General features: G+C 45.8%; 1 protein-coding gene across 1 annotated transcript; it reads left to right on the top strand.

The window, feature by feature from the left end:
• The first annotated feature begins 561 nt into the window (after positions 1-561).
• Positions 562-20,124, top strand: ptgs1 (prostaglandin-endoperoxide synthase 1). The gene is made up of 11 exons (XM_080003296.1): positions 562-685; positions 1,226-1,309; positions 2,106-2,222; positions 8,767-8,907; positions 12,375-12,518; positions 12,769-12,950; positions 13,833-13,916; positions 16,070-16,316; positions 16,675-16,961; positions 17,637-17,784; positions 19,309-20,124. Exons 1-11 carry the CDS (start codon positions 628-630, stop codon positions 19,656-19,658), a joined length of 1,842 nt encoding a protein of 613 aa, XP_079859422.1. The 5' UTR covers positions 562-627; the 3' UTR covers positions 19,659-20,124.
• Positions 20,125-21,937: the final 1,813 nt, after the last annotated feature.

Below are 21,937 nucleotides of genomic sequence, written 5' to 3' on the forward strand. Positions count from 1 at the left end.
CGACGATATGTTACAGCAGCAAGAAATGTCAAGTAACAAGTAACTGTTGCATTTCAAGTGCTTGGAATAGTGGTATTGAATAACCGATATTCCAAGCACCATGGAATACCATGACGTCATGCTCGTCCAAAGAGGTGTGTGGGGGGGGGCTCGCGAACAACCGGTTGTCTTGGACGCCTCGCTCGTCGGAACGAAATGATCCGTTTTCTATGTCCGATATGTGGAGGTCGCCGTCTCCTAACACTGTGAAATTACTGTTTCAACAAATAACTCCGTACGCTGCTTGTTTTACCCGTGTTTGGTTGTTTTTTATTATCGTGAAACCTTCACACACAAGCAAAAAGAACGAAGAGCTACTTACTTTCGACCGGCTCCCGGGAAGCGAGCGGAGCCGTGAGGTCCGGCTCCCTCCACAGAGCCGCAACTCCCCACCGCCCGGCCCCGGAGCGGCGTTCCGCGGCGCCGCTCCGCCCCCGACCCGAGGTGCCGCTGTTTCGGGGGGTGGGGCTGGCTGGTTGGGGCTGGCTGGGTGGGGCTGGGTGGGCGGGGGCGGCGTGGATGCTGGCTCGGCGTGCGGCGGCGGGATGACCCACAGCTCTGTGGCTGCGTCCCCGTGGCTCTCACAGGATGAAGAAGCTCTCCGGCCGCGGCACGGCGCGTCATGGTCACCTGGGAGCCACCGGCGGTGAGGCTCACGACGTTCATTGAAAACAGGACAAAGATAAAGGACAATTTACTTCCAAACCGAAAGCAGATTTTTTTTTTAGAATATACAGTGGTAACATGTTTATTATTTACTTATTTAATGTACAGGTTTAGTCTCGATATGCAGAGTGTATGTTTAACTCCACCGATTAGCAGACTTTGTAGAAGTATACCGTAGTGCACTAATTTGTATTTGTTTACGAGTATAAGTACTGTAAGTATATGTTAGTATATCTATAAATGTGCTTACTGTAAGTATGTTTAAGAGAATGTGTAAGCCAGTTATTGGCCATTTCAATGTTTATCTTGTCTTAAGGACTGCTTTTCAAAGGTTTATTTTCAGCCAGTGTATTTCCATCTGCTGTGTTATACCAAAGTATACTCAAAGCCGTTCAATTTCTGCACAGTCAAGTGTTTTCAACACGAATAAAGTTTAATTGGGAGTTTAACCACATTTTGAGGTACTGAGTGGAGTTTGCTATTCTACAAGAGTCATGAAAAATGTTGTTTTCCCCTCCAGAACTAGGTGCGTTCAGGTTCAGTTGGATATTAATCTTGCTGCTGCAGGAGCTCTCCTGTGCTGCTGCAGAAGGTTCAGATGTTGGTAAGTCTGTATGTTCAGCACAAAGTGCAATAACCAGAGTTATCATCAATTCTGAAAGCAGATCTAATTATTTATTTCCTATTATTATTGTGAGAATTATTGTTAATATTTGCATTATTTTTATTGAAACCATCACAAACAATATGTAAGATGAATAGGAATTTTCACTGCGGCTGTGAAGTAGAATGACTGGCATGCTGCCTACTATCTATTTTTTTTGGAGGGTGAGGAAGCCGTAAAAGGACAGGAAGCCATCGTCAGGCAGGCCCAGGATAAGAGCTTCATGGCAACTCTCTTGATGTTTACACACAGTCTTTATGTGAGGCGTGCAAAAAGCAGCACAGTCATAATTCTCACTCCAGTTTGTATACATCCAGTAGCTGTTTCCACGTTCTGCAAATTTGAATTGAAATTGTTGTTCAAAAGCCTTAAAGCTTATAACAGATAGTCTACAAGATTATGTTGTTCAAAAATCCCAAATTTTTGACAATTTTTATCCATCACTTTATAAGAAACAGCCATTCACTGTATTTGCATTAGGCATGTGTTCCTCTATATGTTGTTTCCATTGTCGGTGGCGGGGTCCACCTTTCCTGGCAAGTATGCAAAGATCAGAAGCGGCCAAAAAATTGAAAGGCAGCGGCGGTGAATCTGATAAAGCAGCGTAGCTTTGCTGATCAGTAAACTGTTCATTGGGATGAATGTTCACACAAAAAGAACAGCGCCCCGAAAAATGTATGGAGTATTACTTTAATGACAAAACCAAAAACAAAATGGTCTCTTCCCTTTTCTGCAGTGAACCCCTGTTGTGACTACCCCTGTCAGAACTCTGGCGTGTGCGTGAGATTCGGCGCCGAACGCTACGAATGTGACTGCACTGGCACAGGTTTCCATGGCGACAATTGCACTACTCGTGAGTGAACCCAAACTATTTTTTCATTTCCGGTCTCTGCTGCTACTGTCCTTAGATTTGGTATAGGCTGCAGTGTGTGATAAACCGCTGTAAATCAACCTTTGATAACCGACCAACGGTTTCTGAGGGGGCATGGCTTCCCTCCAATAAGGCAATTACTTGCAGTTGTGTAGACAAAAAGTAAGTGTGTGTGTGTGTGTGTGTGTGTGTGTGTGTGTGTGTGTGTGTGTGTGTGTGTGTGTGTGTGTGTGTGGGTGTGTGGGTGTGTGATACATGGAAGTTGATGAGTCGAATCATCAGTCAGAAACCCATCAGTCGACTGAGATTGTTCAAGTCAAGCAGCTGTTTTTTTGTCAGTCAGTGTGCAATACAATAACAGGATAAAACAGATAGAAGCTACATAACATTTCAATGAAGAATTATAAATATACGTAAATAGTCCACAGCCTTTGGCCGAGGACTTTGGCCCGTGTAGTTTAGGGGATGATCACATCAAGGGGATCATATTGGCTCTTGTGTATAAGGTCCTAGACCTTATACACATGCTGCATGGTGGAGACCTGGCAGTTCAAAGGTTTGGACTTGTAGCCAAGTTGGTTGGTTGGGAAGCGCCACCATAAGCCCAAAGCAGGCTGCTGAGGGTCTGTGCGCTTCTCAGCTAGCCAAAGCTCAGTGCTCTTTGTTCTAGCAGTGGAAGGCAGGTGGGAGATGACTGTGGGGTAGTAACACGCCCACTGCAGGATCTCAAATCCCCCGGAGGCTAGACACTGTCGCATCTTGTCCATCAGGAGCTTGGCAGGCTCGGATGTCAGAAGACAGTTGTCCACGTAGAACTGCTCCAAAGAAACACAGGGTGTCTCTATTACCATCCACATGGTCCCTGACATGCTTCTGCATGGCAAAGGTCGCCCAGCATGGAGTACTGGTAGTACCAAGAGGAAGAACGACCTACCACTGGTAGATGTCAGGTTGCTCTTTCGCCGTAGGTTTTCTCGTACCTGATGGAACATCGCCCAGATGTCTCCAGTGACAGCTGCTGCGTACTGTCAGAACCGCAGGAGGTCCCCAGTGAGCTATGGTCCACCTGGTTGGACCTGGTAGGAGTTGTTCATTCAGCGATAGCCCACGGTAAGAGAGGAGCAATTGAAAACCAGGCAATCTTTCCCATTGTAGTGGTCAAGTTGATGGGGAATAAACCATACCTCGCCAGACAGACCCTACCTCTTCTGGTGTGAGCTTGACAACACAGCCTCTGTCAATGAGCTTTTGGATCTCTGAATCATAGACCTGAGCTTTAGCTGGATACTTCACGAGTCGTAGCTCAGTGCTAAGGAGTACAGGCATAACTGCTGCGGCAGGGGCAGCGCCTTCTTAGCATGTAGCAACGGGCTGGCATATCGGTCACCTACCTTCACCCTTACAGTGCATGCTTCCAGGATGTTCACAGCCTCTTGGTCCTGGCAGGACCATATTGTTAGCTTCTCACTCTGAAATGGAAGGACATCGAGTTGCCAGAGGCGTTCAACATGTTGATAGAGGTCACATTGTGTCGGCTGGAGAGAAGTGAAGTTGCAGGCTAGTGCTCGTACCTGGTTGGATGTGAGGCCATCTGAACCCTGAAGTACCCAGCCAAGCATTTTATGGACCACTGCAGGTCCACTGCTGGACCCAAACTTGACCAGTCTTTGGCAATGAGAAGGAGCAGGTGCGCCTTATTGATGGGCTGTAGCTGTATACCTCTCACATGGTGGACACGCTGAACATGAATCACTGAACATGATTGCTCAAATTGTGCTAGCTGACCCACTGTGAAGGCACCTTGAATTCTTTGATGCTCTGAAGGCTGCGACAGAGAGGACATGTAGAAATCGACGAACGACCCAGTGAGGCAAGCCACATCATGGCGGATCGTCTGGAGGGCTAGGGACTCAACTTTGACCTCCGTTGAGGTTCAGGTGTTTGATGGCTGCAAGCAAGATGATCAGGCGTTCGGCTCCATCATCCAGGATAGCATAGGTATGCAGTGATTCGCTCCCGTTGCTAATAATTGGAACCACATTCTGATAAACCCTTCCTCCCTGCTCGGGATTAGAGAGTGAGGCTCCATTTTGCGCCGTGATGAGCTAGACGAGGGGATCTTTCTTGGCGATGCCATGGAGGACAGTGAGGTGGACCTCCTGGCATTCGCTGCATGCTTTCCTTAGGGTGCAGGATCTCAAAACGTGGCACTTTCTGCAATGCTTGCAGAGAGCTATCTATTTTTTCGACTTCTTCTGGGGAACGTTGGAGAATGTCTGGACACTGCAATAGGTAATGCTTGGTGCTGCTACAGAAGAGACATCTTCTGGAACCTTTTCTGCTTGGCGTCTAACTGCACTTTCTCTGCAGGCTTGGAGCTATCAGGCTTGTGTTTGTCAGAGCAATGGTAGATAGAGACTGGCGGGCTCTTAGGTCTAAACACAGGAGTTTGCTTCTCTTTCTTCTTGGCCCTTCAGTCCGTTGGTGCTGTGCCATTCTTGCTAACAGACTCTGAGCCTCAGCTTTTCAGTCAGAGAGGTCTGAAGGTTGTACGGGTTTGTAGGAGGTTGTACTGCTCATGTTGAGACGACCTCAAGCCTGTTGATGCTCCACAAAGCCGTCCCTAGAATGCTTAGGGAGCTTACTCAGGAGCTGATCCACGTGATCAGTCAACATCACTTCCATCCCACCGGGCCCATCCAGAGAGGTCAGCATTCCCACAAGGATGCTAAGGGGCGAAGCTCTCGTATGCTTTAGAATCCTCTGCCTTAATGTCAAGGGAGTTCAGTATAGAGGCAAGTTTGCTCTGTATGAGTTGATGGGGTTTCCCATATTGCCATTGATGGGCCTGCATGGCAGGGGTGTAAGGCTGTGTTAATACCTACATGATTGGACTATCAGCCAGGCTACATCCAGGATCAGGTGCTCCGTAAGTACACAGTCCTTATAATGCTTAAAAAGCTCAGTATGAGGACTGAGTAGGTGGTCCAATGGCATTTTCAAACTGTTAACTCCCTCACACTATCATGAACCCGGTTAGGCGGTTAGGGTAGTGGAACTGGCTGCGAAGAGACTTGGGGGAATATGGGGTCTGTACAAGTAACTAATGCAAGAGGCCGGTTGGAGGGGAGGCTGCACTGGAACAGCTTGTGAGGGCTGACATACTGCCTGTGCAGGTCCTGAGGTACCAGCCGATAGGCATGTTGCACCGATGGACTAGGCTTGGGTTGGTACACTGATTGAGTTGGTACTCCTTGGTATGGATGGTAACTCGGCTGAGAAGGTGAAGGTTGATACATTGGCTGTGCAGGAGTGACCAGAGGAGGCTGAAACATTGTCTGCAGGGACAGAGCAGGTGTGCACGCTGTTGGTGACGCTGCCCAGGTAGATGGTAGGAGGACTGAGGCATGCCAGCTGCATATTGGTTCACTGTCTGAAGAGGGGCTGCGGTGAGTGATGGATGGGCGGGGTAGAGTGCCGCAGAAGATGAGGCTCATATGCCGGTTGTGCAGGCGTAACAGGAGCATATTGACGATGCAGCCGAGGTGCAGGCTGGTAAGGCTGAGGCGCAGGCTGGTAAGGCTGAGGCGCAGGCTGGTAAGGCTGAGGCGCAGGCTGGTACAGCCGAGGTGCAGGCTTGTACGCCTGAGACAAAGGCTGGTACAGCCGAGGGGCAGGCGGGTACCCTGATGCTGCTGACATGTGTTGCTCGACATAATTAACTGCTTGCATTGGCTGGAGGCTAGACGGTGCCACACCCGTACTAGTGGTTGTAAGGACTGGCTGCATTACTAAGCAGTAATGTGGATGATACTGTCGCGGGCAGGGACTGCGTTTATGTTTAAGTTTCCTCCGGCCGAGGCACAAACGTGTGCGACCTGAGTCTCTGATTGTATTGCTGGAGTTGTTGTGAGCAGCAATGGTGTCATACTCACAATATTCGGAGGCTGAGTAATCTGTCCCAGTTGAAAGAATATAGGCTGATGCGGTTGGACGCAGCTGTATGTTTGATGGCTCAGCCAGGGAGAACCATTTGAGCCTGGTTCTTGACGTTGGGAGTGGTGCGGCGAGGGTGAATAGATCCACTAGATATGGGCTCTATTCTGACAGGTACTCACGTTGGATTTGTCCCCCGGTGACGATCGGTGCCCCGCCTGACCAGATAGGGTACTGGTACTGTATATGTCGGTGCGTCCCATTTTGCTGCTGTATCGACTGTTGTCCCCAATGGGGATAGAACTAGGGTAGGCCTGAGCCGTGCGGATAGCTGGTGACCTGTAGCAGAAAACTCTGAGTGACCGCAGCTGATGTGCGCTGGTGCTCCCGCCAACATCTTGCGTGGGATCAGTATAGGGCATAGGGTGGTATCTGTAATAAACAAACAGAAATACATCAATCATTAAAAATTAAAAAATAACCAAACTCATAACAACCAGGCTCGTTACGACCTACAGTGCAAACTTCTTATTCTAGCTAATATCAACAATATAGCTTTTATACATAAATTTAAAGGTTAAATAATATTTTTATATCAGTGAATTTGCATTTGCAGAGATTGCTACGGAGCATAACGGGTACTAGGACCCCGAGAGGTACCTGAGCTGGTCTTAAAAGTGCCTGACTGAAATAACCCAAATACAACAGGGAAAATAACGAGGAATTCATATATATGTTATATATATGAATACTGTATCTATGAAAACCGCCATGGTGTCTACTCTATATCTGATAGAAACCGTCCATCTCACGGACTATAAGCATTGAGTTAATTTCATCCAGGCTTTTTACCAGACGACCTATGTTCTAGGGGTGTCACGATTCTGATTCAAAATCGAAAATCGATCGAAATGAGCGTTGGGTGTTGAACTTCGAAATCATAATCAGGTTTGCGATTCTCCCAGTATTTTTGTGGGTAAATTGTCTGACATGGTCGCCATATTGGGGCGGTCAAGATCCGCCAGTAAACAAATGAGGCGTGCGCTGGGGGGAGGGGGGCCCTCTGCGGAGTCGCCTGCGGCTCTACTTATTAAGAAACTAGTGTTTTTCTTTACAAATCAAGACTTAATTGTCAATGACATAGCCTCCAGTGCTGAAAATTATATCGAATCAAAATCCTTAAAATCAAAAATCGAATTGTGGATTTGGAGAAGCGTGACATCCAACTACCATATTCTAAAACCTGGCAAAGAGATTTTCATGTGGCTATAGCTGGAGCTTTAAGTCTGGGTGGGCTGGAAATGCCAGGAATGAAAGCGAGAAATGCTCTTATCTCCCAAAATCTCTCCTGGGTTTTTCTTGGGGCTGGAATGAAATGCAGAGAAACTTGGAAGTTAAAGAGTCATTCCTTTGGATGATTGTAAAGATGATTACACTGTATTTTTTTTGGCTAATATATATGACATGTCTATAATATACATACAACGGCAACGTCGACAATCTCTATCCAGCTTCTACATTGTAGTTTCATCTGTATTCACCGAATGTTTGCCGAGCCATCTTTGTCGAGAATTCGTTTTTTTCTCTGACCTTTTCAGCTCTTCTCCTTCTTCAGCAAATAGAATGCAGATATGTTTACATGTTTTCTGACATGTTGGCAGCCGTGTCATAAGGAGCAGCTCGTAATAACAACTTGAAGGAAAAAGCTTTATTCCCCCTGTCGAAACTCCAGATCCACAGTGTTTATTACTACGTAATGGCCGGGGACAGCCTGATATTTCGCTGGATGATATTGCACTCAAAGTTTTAATGTATTTGTTTGGTTGGAAAGTCAATTCAATCTAAACACGCAGTCGGTTTGAAAAGGGGGGTTAAGTCATTATAAATACAGGGTAAGTCATTACCCTGAACTTTTAACTTCAGTTAAAAGTTCAGGGTTGAGGCTCATTATTAAAAAAATAAATAAAAAATTCGCAAAATTTGGCAACCATGCTGAGGAGATTGGGAGGTTGCTATTCATGACAGTTACCAAGAAAAGTTGACCCAAATCTGGGTGCCCTGGCAACTGAGCAAGCAGTTCAGCAAGTTGTTCAGGGTTGGAATGCAGGGGGAGCAGCCAGACCAGACCTAGTCATATTATCTACAGATAGGTCACATGGACACGTTCCAGAAAACGAAAAGTGACTACATACTATAATATAGGGAAGCATCTATGGTGGTCGTCTTTTTACTGGATTTCAAGAGTAACGGTCCACTGACACAAACCTGGTGTTTCCGTTTCTCCTCCCGATAACAACGGGACACATTGTCTGAGCGTTTAATTTCCAGTGAGGACAGATAAGATCAGAAATGTGAGCTCCAAAACACTCCCCTAGAAAAACACAAAGGAAAGTAGAAAAAAAAAACCCCACGCCTTGGATTCTCATGTTGGGCTTTGCATGACAGCCTGACAACCCCCGCAGTATTGTAATTGGCACACTTTAGTCTAGTCTGTGTTTTAACCGAACGCACTGTCTCTGTGACAATCTCTCTCTCTCTCTCTCTCTCTCTCTCTCCCTCTCTCCCTCTCTCTCTGTCTTTGTGTCTACAGCGGAGTTCTGGACCGGAGTTCATCACCTGTTGAAACCGTGCCCAGACACTGTCCACTACATCCTCACGCACTTCCACTGGCTGTGGGACTTCATCAACAATAGCTTCCTCCGGGACGTGCTGATGAGACTGGTCCTCAACAGTACGTAACACACTGCAGGCACGGGGATGCTATTTCGCGGCGCAGACGGAAAGCATATTGGGAGGGACCCTATAGAAGCCTTTAACCTTTAGACTTCCCGAAGGCGCCAAAGAAACCTTTTGCTTTATCGGAATTTTTTTTTTTCCAGCGCAATCGGAGGAATCAGACAGCCACGGATAAATCAACACGGCTTGCTTACTTGCTTTCCACCATTTGCCTCGGTTCTCTCCGCTGTTATGTTCACAAGGCGTAAATATTTGTATGGGTCGTATTTGGCAGAAGTTTCAGGTTTTTTTTGTTTTTTTTGTTTTGCTTTTTGCCTTGCCATGCGTCCAGACGCACGCAGGCGTGGAAGCCGGAAGTTGCGACAGGGATTGATGTTGGCTAGACGGGGGCTAGGTGAGGTAATGTTGGTATTTTGTGAGAAGGGCTGAGCGTTCTCGTCCCAGAAGAGGAAGTGGGAGCTGAGGGAGGTACATCACTAAATTCACACGTTCACATAGACACAAACACACACACACACACGCACACATATAAACCTTAAAAACCTAACAGCTTTTCCTTCGCCGTATTAAATGTTTGAATGTTTATCTGACTCTCTCCCTGCCGCGGTGCATGTTAAACCATAAACTCTACCAGTGTGCCAATTACAATATTATTGCACAGTTGTGAATTTTAGCCATCAATGCCATAGTGAGGTAATTTGGTGGGATGTGGTTTTGTTTAGCATATTATTTACAAAATCCTGGTCAAATTCAGCTCTTCGACTTGTTCTGAAATAACCTCGAAGACCTCAACATCCAACTTAACGACCAAACATAGAGAACAACACACAGGCCTTTGACGTCATGTGGACTCTGATGTAGAGGGGATGGTAGCTCAGGAGGTAGAGCTGGTGGTCTAGTGATCTAAAGGTTGCTGGTTCGATCCCAGGCTCCTCCTGCTAGCATGCTGTAGTGTCCTTGAGCAAGACACTTTGCTCCTGATGGCTGCGTCCGTCGGTGTTTGAACAATTGTAAGTCGCTTTGGATAAAAGCGTCTGATCAATGTAAATGTAATGTAAATGTAAATGTAGAGAAGTGTCGAGTCCGGTAAAGTTTATTTATCCGGTGCCTAATCACATCATAGCCTCCGAGGGCTGCGCAAGCTTCCAACAAATTGGAAAAACGAAATGATGAAACCTTGCCATGGAATAAAAAGCTTATTGTGGTTAATAATAATCTCATAAAGTCTCGTGCATGTAAATAGTAATTTGACACCAGGCAGGATAAAGGCAGCTAAACCCCCGGTCTTAGAGGGGTAATAGAAAGCCTTAAAGAATAAGATGAAAAGAAAAAGAACGGAGACAAGAATGAACAATAAACGAATAATACACTTACGCAAAGCCAACGCCAAACGAAGATGACGTCAGCAGTTTGCAATCAGTCGTAGAAGGTGCTTGAGGAGAGGGGCCCGAAGAGGTGGAAGGCGGAGGCAACACCGGTCGTTCATTGTTTCCAGTGTTTGCCTGAACTTGCCTTCTTGTGGAACGGTTTGACATCAATTCAGTAAGATCCCGCTCCAAACCGGAGTGAACATAAAAGCCGAGAAGACCCCGAAAACCCTACAGAAATATCAAGAAGGCCCTACGTGTCGATGGATTGACCAAGTCCATCTGCCCAGTATTTGGTGTTGATGAAGCTTGTTGCTGAAAACAAACAGCTGGTCACCAGGGGCTGGTAAAGTGCCAGGAACGAAGCCCTGGAGCAGAACTCGGAGGGTGTAACAGGGTCTCAGGACCGCTTTGCACTGTAGCTGTCTATGTACGCCAGGGCTGTTCAACTGGTGGTCCGGGGACCAAAAGTAGCCCGCGCATCGAACGTAGGTTGGCCCCGTGAATAAGAAATAACTTGAGCAATCACCACCAATATGACCAAATGTTCTCCAATAAAAAAAGAGGCTGTTTTTCCTCGTCGTCCCGCCCACTGTTCTCTCACTCGTAGGGTGTCGGCTTGCGTGCTAGTGGGAGATGCTGGTGGTGCTGGCCTTCACCTGACCCGACTTTATTTACTCTGTCTGTCTCTTTGCCCGATGCTATATAGATTTACCGTCTCATATCGCCGTCTCCGGCTTTCTCCCACACTCCTTTTAAAGAGGATTAGGTTATGAAAGACAGGAGGATTCCTGTCTTTCATAACCGGCCGATCACTACCAGGGGATCTGCAGCAAAATAGAAAAGCTGAATTTATTTGAAATACGTTTCCTTTGAATCGTGATCAAAGTGTTTATAAGAATGTGTAGGCCATGCTGGTATCTCCGTTTCCATGTCCTCGATCTTCCCCTCTTGGTAATCCAAACAAAAATGCAGTCTAATCAGAGTTTGGTTACCGGAGGACTTTTCTCGAACCCCTGCTGTGCTCTCATCCGGTGCACTGTTTCCTGCAGCAATATGCTTGTAAGGTATTCTCTCCCCCTTGGAGACATTTTCCAAATATGTGTCAGTTCACTGGATGGCCTGATCCTGACTATTCCATAGTGTATTAAATAACGTGCATCTGCAGAGAGAGAGATCTCCACTATTGTTCACAGGATGTGCTTTATTACCTGGCAGGAAAGGCTTTATGTGTTGAAAACTCAACTGCATGTTAGCAATTGTGTTTTGTATCGGGAAGTGTGTGTGCAGGGATACCATTTTACCCACACACATTATAGATACTGACATTTCCAGTTACAATGAAGGTTAGAACACCCTCACAAATCATTGTGATGATGCAGACCCAGCTTTTACTTGTTTTGAAAATTGTTTGATTCATTGCTTTGTTTGGGTTAGTGCATGAGTACAGTTTCGGACCGACACCCAGAACTGCTGCACAACCCTGTACAGCCGTATACCTGGAAAGCTCCCTTAGTTCAATTTCAAATGCAAACCGACTTTCTATGCTATCTGCGCTTTGTTACAAAGTCTAGTACTAAATCAATCATCTAGCACAGATTAAAGTATTAAAAGGTCTAAAAAAATTAATAAATGGACATGTATTAATTCAGAATCTGGACATTGAGGATGCCGCTGGTCGCAGTTTGAAGGCTGTTAAGGTTTAACAACTGTCACGATGAATTTAAAATATAAGCTTTTCCATACACTAAATATGTAATATTACATGGATAGATGAGGTAGGGCAGGTCGTCTAGTAAGTAGAAGGTTGCTGGTTCGATCCCAGGCTCCTCCTGCTAGCATGCTGTAGTGTCCTTGAGCAAGACACTTAACCCCTAATTGATGGCTGCGTCCATCGGTGTTTGAGTAATTGTAAGTCGCCTTGGATAAAAGCATCTGCTAAATGAAATTAGTCAAGTCATGGATGGTACCTCCTCTGTGAGCTGCATTTTGGAGGTTTTGTGTAAAGCATAGTACAGATATTAAGCAATTTACTCAGGATAAGGTGTAACTTACCTAATGCGTTTCTTTCCTTCCCTTTCTCTCCTCTCAAAAGTCAGATCAAACTTAATTCCGAGCCCGCCGACCTTCAACTCCAAATATGAATACCTCAGCTGGGAGTCCTATTACAACCTCAGCTACTACACCCGCCTGCTGCCACCCGTGCCCGAGGACTGCCCCACGCCCATGGGAACCAAAGGTAAATCCGGCCTCATCTACATTGGCACAGCGGCATGTATGACTACGGGATCTGCCGTGATTCCTGTGCCCGGTTCCTCGGAGGTGAAGCCACTGTTTACCATTTTGACGGTTCAGGAAACTCTAGCGGCCAAAAATATAAGAGTTCAAAAACATTTTTTAGAATTTGTGCTAAACCCTTGCGGCCGTTCCACTCCCAGACGCAAATGTGGCGAGTTCCGAACCACGCCTTTCACCTTTTCTCCCGCCAGGGAAGCGCTCTCTCCCCGACGCCAAGGTCCTGGTGGAGCGTTTCTTACGGAGGGAGACGTTCCGTCCAGACCCCCAGGGAGCCAACCTGATGTTCGCCTTCTTCGCGCAGCATTTCACCCACCAGTTCTTCAAGACGCACCACCGCATGGGCCCGGCCTTCACCAGGGCTCTGTCCCACGGGGTGAGACGGATATTAGATGTTAGACATGTTGGTGTTGGGTTTGGTTGGGGACCCAACGGGGGTTTGAAGAAACGGTAACCGATCAGGTTTTATTTCAGTTTCGTTCACAAACTTATTACCACCGGTCAGAGAGTTTTTGAGGCTGGAGCGGAACGGTACGGGATTTCATTGTGCACAAGCGGCTGTGAGCAGCGTATTTAACCTCCAGCCTTCAGATCGAGGCTAAAATTACAAGATGGAGTGGTTTAGCACGTCTGCGTGCCAAATGCCATCCGACTGCAGAATGTCTCCTGTCCTCATGTCGACCAGGACACGTTGAGGCAGGTTTCTGAAGTTGCATCACATGGACATACTGAGGATTTTCCTTCCTGCCAAAAGCTTTTTTGATGTGCTCAGCAAGGGCATGTTCTAAAGACTGCCTATTAACCTATGTTTAGAGAAGTTCTGAATTACAATTTTTTTGTCTGCCTTTTTACGTCTGCTGTTTGCTCTTCATCTCGTTAATCCAGTAGAATAAAAAAGGGTAGTTCCCTAAAGATCTTGGATTGGAAATAATGGAAAATCTCCAAAACGACTTTCTTTGAAACAAACTTGGATCGGCATCAATCGAATGAGCTTGTCCCAATACGTGGGTTTTGTTTTTCTTTCACTGATTTGATGAAATGACGGTCCCAGCTGAGATACTTAACATTTTCCACTGGTTGCCTTCCGCATCGACAGCAGCTTACTGCACATCCACCCGTCACTGTGCCTCTCACCGCGGATTTTCCACCCTAACCCTCTCTGAGTTTTCGCCCCCCTCGCCTTGTAAGCCGTCCGCCTCCCGAGTTGCGTGGCAGCGAATAAAGCGTCTTTATCTTCGTTCCCTTCGTCCGTCTCCAGGTGGATGCGGGTCACATCTACGGAGACAACCTGGAGCGGCAGCTGCAGCTTCGACTCCACAAGGACGGAAAGTTAAAATATCAGGTTTGTGCCAAGTCAGCCCCGTGTTATGACACCCCGAGCGGTTGCCGTGGGAAATCTTCCCGAATTGATCCAGTATCGAGAGAATAGCTTCAGACGAATTTCGCGTAGCGAGGCAATCATTGCACGGGAGCTGACCACTCAGGTAGAGTCCCAACGATCGAAAAAATGCCTTCAGTTGAAAATGTCTACTCTGTGGGCGAAGCATTTCGGATCTCTCTTGCTATAAGTCTCGTTTAGAGACATGAATTCTTACAACACCGCGTTCCAAATTATTATGCAAACTGGATTTAAGTGTCGTAAACATTACATTTTTTGTTTTTCAATTAAACTCACGGATGGTAGTGTCTCAGGGCTCTTTGGATCACTGAAATCAATCTCAGACAGTGATAATTCGTTTGCCAGGTGAGCCCAATTAAAGAAAAACTACTTAAGAAGGACGTTCCACATTATTAAGCAGCCACAGGTTTCAAGCAGGGTCTCTATGCTGCCGAAAAGCGTCAAATAGTGCAATGCCTTGGACAAGGAAGGTCATCGTACTGTGAAGAGATTTGTGGCTGATTCAGAGCAGAGACGGGTTGGTGCAGATAAAGACATAATGAGGAAGGTTTCTGCCAGACAAATTCATGGGATTTAGAGAGCAGCTGCTAAAATGCCGTTACAAAGCAGCAAACAGGTATTTGAAGCTGCTGGTGCCTCTGGAGACCCGCCAACCTCAAGGTGTAGGATCCTCCAGAGGCTTGCAGTTGTGCATAAACCTACTATTGGCCCCCCCCTAACCAACGCTCACAAGCAGAAACGGTTGCAGGGGGCCCAGAAATACATGAAGACTCATTTTCAAACAGTGTTGTTTACTGATGAGTGCGGTGCAACCCTGGATGGTGCAGATGGATGGAGTAGTGGATGGTTGGTGGATGGCCACCATGTCCTAACAAGGCTGCGACGTCAGCAAGGAGGTGGCGGAGTCATGTATTGGGCCAGAATCATGGGGAGAGAGCTGGTGGGCCCCTTTAGGGTCCCTGAAGGTGTGAAAATGACCTCGGCAAAGTATATTGAGTTTGTGACTGAGCACTTTCTTCCATGGTACAAAAAGAAGAACCGTGCCTTCCGTAGCAAAATCATCTTCATGCCTGACAATGCACCATCTCATGCTGCAAAGAACACCACTGTGTCATTGGCTGCTATGGGCATAAAAGGAGAGAACCTCATGGTGTGGCCCCCATCCTCCCCTGACCTCAACCCTGTTGAGAACCTTTGGAGCATCCTCAAGCAAAAGATCTATGAGGGTGGGAGGTAGTTCACATCAAAACAGCAGCTCTGGGAGGCTGTTCTGACATCCTGCGAAGAAATTCAAGGAGAAACTCTCCAAAAACTCACAAGTTCAATGGAAGCAAGAATTGTGAAGGTAATATCAAAGAAGGCTCCTGTGTTCACGTGTAACTTGGCCGGTTAAGATGTTTTTGATTGAAATAGCTTTTGATTTCAGTAAATATGACCTGCTAATGCTGCACATTCAACAAATGACCATTTTCAGTTCTTTACAACCTATATAATGTTTTGAAACTCTGTTGTGCATAATAATTTGGAACAGTGCATTTTGAGTTTTTTTGTTTTTGAAAAAAATATTGTTATCATTGGGAGGTTTGTTCAATAACATTCGAATTATACACTAACGGTTGAAGACTTGAAAATTATACTGACTGTCATTTGCATCGACTATTTAGGAAAATCAGGGAAAAATATAATTTGCATAATAATTTGGAACGCGGTGTATTACCTCAAGGCGTCAGAGAATAGAAACAAGTGCTGGTAAACTCTTCACAACATTTATCAGAAGCCTTCTAGATCTATTAATAGATTTGGGTTTTTCCGTCTTCAGCGAGTAAACCTCCGCTACTTCCCACCACAGATTAGTTACTGCTGTATTTTCTTGCCCGCCATTCAGGTCACAGTGATAGTGTGAGAGATAAGACGCGTCGAGCTGTTCAGAGAAGCCTGATAAGTCTGAGTGTCTTGTTATCTATGCCTTGAGGACATTATGACATACTGACTCCAAACATGTTTATTTGATGTTTCATCAATCTTTCAAAGTCTTCCGAACAAGAAACAGCAGAAACCCTTGCGTCGCTCGCATCCATGTTTTTCTTTGGCCAAAGGTGTTGGGAGGGGAGGTGTACCCGCCCTTGGTGTCGGAGGTCCCCATCCGGATGAGCTATCCCAGTGACATGCCCGCCCAGCAGCGCCTCGCCATCGGCCAGGAGGTTTTCGGGTTGCTGCCAGGCCTCACCATGTACGCCACCCTGTGGCTGCGGGAGCACAACCGGGTGTGTGACGTCCTGAAGGCGGAGCATCCCACCTGGGGAGACGAGCAGCTCTTCCAGACCGCCAGACTCGTCATCATCGGTTTGGGCTCTTTTTTGTCTTTTTTTCTCCATTTTGTTTTTCCTCTCACTGAACGATAGGGTGGGATTCATGCATCACACGTAACGTATTCTAAAGTGCTATTCTCAATCTGCCACCACATGCGACAACCACGGCCGGGTGTTGAAGCCAATGTGGAAGTGCTTTAACTGCAGTTGAGCTAATGGCCAATAGATGCTTCTCCAGGAAAACCTCCACCTGAATGGAAGTCAATAGAAGAAGAAGAAACTTCTCACTAGAAAATGACAAACGACAGAAAAACGAAACGGTCATGAAACACAAAATACCGAAGAATATATTTCTCATATACAGTATAATATTTATTTTCTGACTTTCCCAGGGGAGACCATCCGCATCGTGATCGAGGAGTACGTCCAGCAGCTGAGCGGTTACCTGCTGCGCCTCAAGTTTGACCCGTCGCTGATCTTCAGTGACCAGTTCCAGTACAGCAACCGCATCGCCCTGGAGTTCAACCTGCTCTACCACTGGCACCCGCTGATGCCCGACAGCTTCCTCATCGACGGAGACGAGGTCCCCTACTCTCAGTTTTTGTACAACACCTCGGTACTCATGCACTACGGGGTGGAGAAACTGGTGGAAGGCTTCGCCCACCAGAGCGCCGGACAGGTAAAGTGCCTTATTCTCAAATGCTGTTCGTGTTCGACCATGGCTGTAATTATGAACATGAGCAGAATGTAGCTCCACAGCGCACTGGCTGAACCTGAGCTGAATCCGACTACCACGAGCTGAAACCCAAATAATTCTGGACATTTCTAATATAGATATTTTTCAGCACTTACTACAGGAGCCATAATAATGTAGATGTCTATTAACTTCTTGTGGTAGTGACCACTGATATTATATGTCAGTAGACATCGAAATAAATCATCGATATCAACCAAATCCATTCAAATGTTGTCCAAAAGTCAAATTGAAATTGCACTTGAATGAATTCATCCTGATTTTCATTGGTGCTGCTTGCAAACATCATGAATGAAACTGGAATAAAGTCAAAATGGTGCCTGTAGTCATTCTCTTTCCATTTTTGGGGCATTTGGCAGTGTGGCTTACTAAGATCAGTTGGTTTTTGCGATTGAGCACTGTATTGTTTTACTGTGGATATTCCATTTCTGTGTGTTGGTGAGGGTGTGGTAAGGGTGTGGTCTGGGTCCTGTGATGATGTTAGCACAGCGCCCGTGAATGTCACAATTCCGCCCAGATATACTTATTGGTATAATCTCCCGATGATGAAATATTACACGAACAACACATTGCACTAACTTTTTCCTTTGTTTCTCTCAGATAGGTGGAGGAAAAAACATCCACCCGCGGCTTCTTAACGTGGCGGAGCTGAGTATCAGGGAATCCAGAGAGCTCCGTGTGCAGCCATTCAACCAGTACAGGAAGAAGTTCAACCTCAAACCGTACACATCCTTTTATGAATTCACCGGTGAGCGCTGCTACCTCATCCGATTTTTATTATTTTTATTTTTTTGTTTTTTGTTTTGTTTTTCTCTCCAGAAAGGGAGGGATTGAAAATGCCTCCATGTAGCGTGGAGATCCAGGTGGGGAGGGTGAAGTGACTTCACTTAGTGAAACTGCCCCACTATCTCTTTCTCTAACTTCACAAAGGCCTTAAAGTTATCAAAAAAAAAAAAAAAAAAGAATAGCAAAATTTCTAAAGAGTGGAATGCAGCCAACTGGCCTGGACCGTCACTAAGAGTGAAAAGAGACAAAGGAAAGATTTCAAACCGCATGGAGAGACCAGTGGCCTCGGCAGAACTTCTATTTTGGATGGGCCAGGTTCAAAATTCGGGAGGGGTGGGGGCAATCTTTTCCTGTGAAAAAAAAGACTTATAATTTAAAACTTTAAAATAGAAAAAGATCAAAAATAGACTCAGTGAAGAAACAGCGCAAATTTAAAATTCTGCGTTCCAAAGGCAATAACGGCAAAACACTGCCTATACACTGCAGTGGGGGGCTGGGAGTTCAGGGGGGGCTGGGGGTTGGGGGTTCAAGGCTGTGGGCTCAGGGGGGTCTGTCCTGCTGACAGTCTCCTCTGTGCAGGTTCTGATCAAATGAGCCTCTTCTTCCACCCAAATCATTTCATGGTGTCAGATGTGACATAAACAGTGTAATCCATCTCCCTGATTCTCTATTTCAATGTTATTTTCACTTCCGTTGCATTGTTTTTTAAAACCATAGGAAAGGAACAAACATGTTTACACTGAGGAGCTTTGCAACCTAAGGAAATCAATTTAATGTTGGAAACAATCTGCCCAAACCTGGTCGGCTCCTTCCCTAACATTCCATTAGTGATGAATGGGGGCACATTGGAAACGGTCATTGTTTTGCCAGGGTTCGTCAGAGGGAGAACGGGGACCAAAGTGTCACGGATGACGACTCCGCCTTCCACCAAACGGGTGACTTTATACTCACTGTCCAGAAAACAAAACTACAACAACCATCACAAACAACACAGGACACAAAATAAACCATGCGTTCATGAGGAACGCATCAAAACAAAAGTAGAAAGAAAAGAGAAGAGAAAGTTTAAAAAAAAACTCTCCGTTGAAGGTTGTTATCGGCGGCTGAACCGGCGTCAGGCTGAGCAGCAGAGAGCACTGGCACCGGGGAGCAGTTTGGTTCTTTTAACAGTTCTCATTTAATCAGAAGACAAAGTAAACACACACGCAAGTCAATAAATCAAGCTTATATCTATTTATTTTCATACATACATTTTAATATTTTTTTGGAACAAAATGTATTTTGATTAAACTTGGCACCCACAGAAAATGAGCGTTACGGAGATGGTGGATCTGAAGAAGCTTCAAAAAACGTTCAAAGACGGTGTCCAAGAGTTTGCCAAGGGAGGGAACAAAGAAGATGAATTCCTATCGTTTTTCCCCCCTTCCAGCCTTCCGCCTTTTCCAACTCCTGTTTTTATTTTTAACTTTTCCAATTTAAACAACAGGTGACGAGGAGTCGGCCAAGGAGCTGGAGGAGCTCTACGGTGACATTGAGGCTCTGGAGTTCTACCCCGGGCTGCTGCTGGAGAAGACCCGGCACAACGCCATATTCGGCGAGAGCATGGTGGAGATGGGGGCTCCGTTCTCCCTGAAGGGCCTCCTGGGAAACCCCATCTGCTCGCCGGTGTACTGGAAGCCCAGCACCTTCGGGGGGCAGGTGGGCTTTGATATAGTCAACTCGGCCACCCTGGAGAGACTGGTGTGTCTGAACAGCCAGCGGTGCCCGTACGTGGCCTTCCACGTGCCGCGCGGCAACCAGCAGGAGACGCCCAGGAAGCCGCCCACTGAGCTGTGATTGGGTGGCTGTTGCCGCGGTGACGGTCACCCCGGTGATCCATGCTCGATCGTTTTTTTTTTTTTTTTTTTTTTTAACTGTGGTTTCCTCTTAGATTGCTTTCATTTAGATGCTAAATTATTTGTGGGGGTTGGTTGCAAAAAGGTATTGTTGATTAATTTTATACATATTTAAATAAGTATTTTGGTTTAATTCGCTGTATCTTGAAGAATGATAGTAGGAAGGTAACAGAAGAACAGTTTTCTTGAAATAAAAACATTTTATATCTGTTGTACTGGTTAATGGTGAAAAAAAGATGAATCGTTATTTTAAAATGTTTTATAGAAGACTGATGAATCTTAGTGCAATTTCTGATTACGATTAAAAAAAACGTTTTATTATTTTTAATAATATTTTTGCAACAAAGTAAAAAGACGTCAGTGTCATTCCAGATGTGAAAACATCCTTGTGACTGGTGCAAAACTGTAGCCACAATTAATTGTTTTACATAGAAATCCATGTTTGAAGTATTACAGTGTATTTCTTACGCTTTTTGGAATTTGCTTAAGAAAAGAACATGTTCAGTTCAACATTTTATTTTGTTTGCCTTGTGATTCATAAGTGAGATTACAAAAGACACACATTTGGAAATGAAGAGGATCCGACAGTAATAACAAAGATATATACAGTTTCATATTTTCCACTTTGATATTCTAAATGTATTACGAATATAGCCCATTTAACTTGCTTTGGTTTGAAAATTAGGTAACAGTCGCTAACTTCATGCCAGATAAAAAATATCAATGAACATATATTGCAATATTTTCTCTACAGGTTACAGTATCCGTCCTTGGCTTGAGACACTACGATACACATAGAACAGCTTATAGAATGAATACGAAATAAGCCATTGGCATGGACCAAGAGCGGAAATGTGAAAAACAACCAAACACCACACTGATTGGTTTACCCCACAAAAATATTCTCTTCGATATTTAAATTTGAATGTAAAAAGGTACAACATTATAGAAATATAGACTGCTTTAAATATGCCTATGCCACTGTGAAACGTGTTAGCGTGCTGTCAGATAAGAGATGTAACCCAAAGTGCTGTGCTAGAAATAGTACAATGTACAGAGACAGAAAACATCTTTGTCTTATTGTTATTTCACTGAAGATGCTGTTCCAGATCATTGGTACAAATTCACTTAAACTATATATGGGGGCGGAATAGCGTCACCCTGGAGACCATGAATGTGAGGGTCATTTAGAACCATCTCTTGTTATCAAATAGTGTAAAACTTACCAAATCCATAGTATTAAATTCAGAGTATTAAATCTTTCAAAGAGCATTTGAAAAAGCGATTATGAAATTTTGTTGTGAAATTTCAGAAATAACAGAGCAGGAAACAACATATTTTTCGCCCTGTGTTAAACAATGGGACAAAATGCCAAATCAATGTTTGAGAGCGGATTTGCGGTGCCCGTGGCAGAGTGATGTCACACTTTCACTCTTCACCGTAACCGAACAGACCATAAAATAGATTCTAAAACACTAAAAATGTCCATATTTTGATTCATATGAGGCTGATTGGCAACTTGCGCCTGGTTTCTCCTTGCCAGAGCTACTTATTCTGATGCGTTCCAGAAGCTGACTGGGCGTTCTCATGGCTGTTTGCCATTGGGGAACCACACGGAGGTCCCGAGGAGACATTCGACACAGAGCTGATATGAGTGTTGGTAGCTATTGCCATGGCAGCGGTGCCGGTTGGGTAGAAATGGACATCCACGGCCACTGTCGTGGGGCCGACGGAGACGTGGTGGGAGAAGAGGAGAGGGGAGCTGGCGTGGGAGATACTGAGGCTGTGGTGGACGGGCGCCGTGGAGGTCTCGGAGGTGCGGAGGGTCAGCGAGGAGTGGAGGCCCTCCTCGCGCACGGTGGGTGGAGAAGGGGAGGGCGAGGGCAGGCGAGAGGGCAGCGGAGACGGCGGCGGAAGGGTATCCTGGCAAACATCCCGGCTGTCGCCGCCGTTACTGGTCCAGTCCTCTAAGCATTGCAGCAGGACGCTGGGCTGCGATGGACTGCAGCTCTTCTCCTCCGCAGAAGAATCCACCTGAAATGGGTGAACAGGCGGTTAGTGTTGAGTGTTTGAGTGCAGAATTATTCCGTTGTGGTGCACGTCCGAAGACGGTCCCTAACCTGCGTGTCGAGGACAGGCTCGGGGTAGGTCTCCACTGAAACTAAGTGGTCCTCCGAGGAGGGTTGGGTGTTCTCCTGGAGGTCCTCAGACGTGGGCTCC

The sequence above is a fragment of the Zeus faber genome (genome assembly GCF_960531495.2).
Source record: "Zeus faber genome assembly, chromosome: 7".
Classification (NCBI taxonomy): domain Eukaryota; kingdom Metazoa; phylum Chordata; class Actinopteri; order Zeiformes; family Zeidae; genus Zeus; species Zeus faber.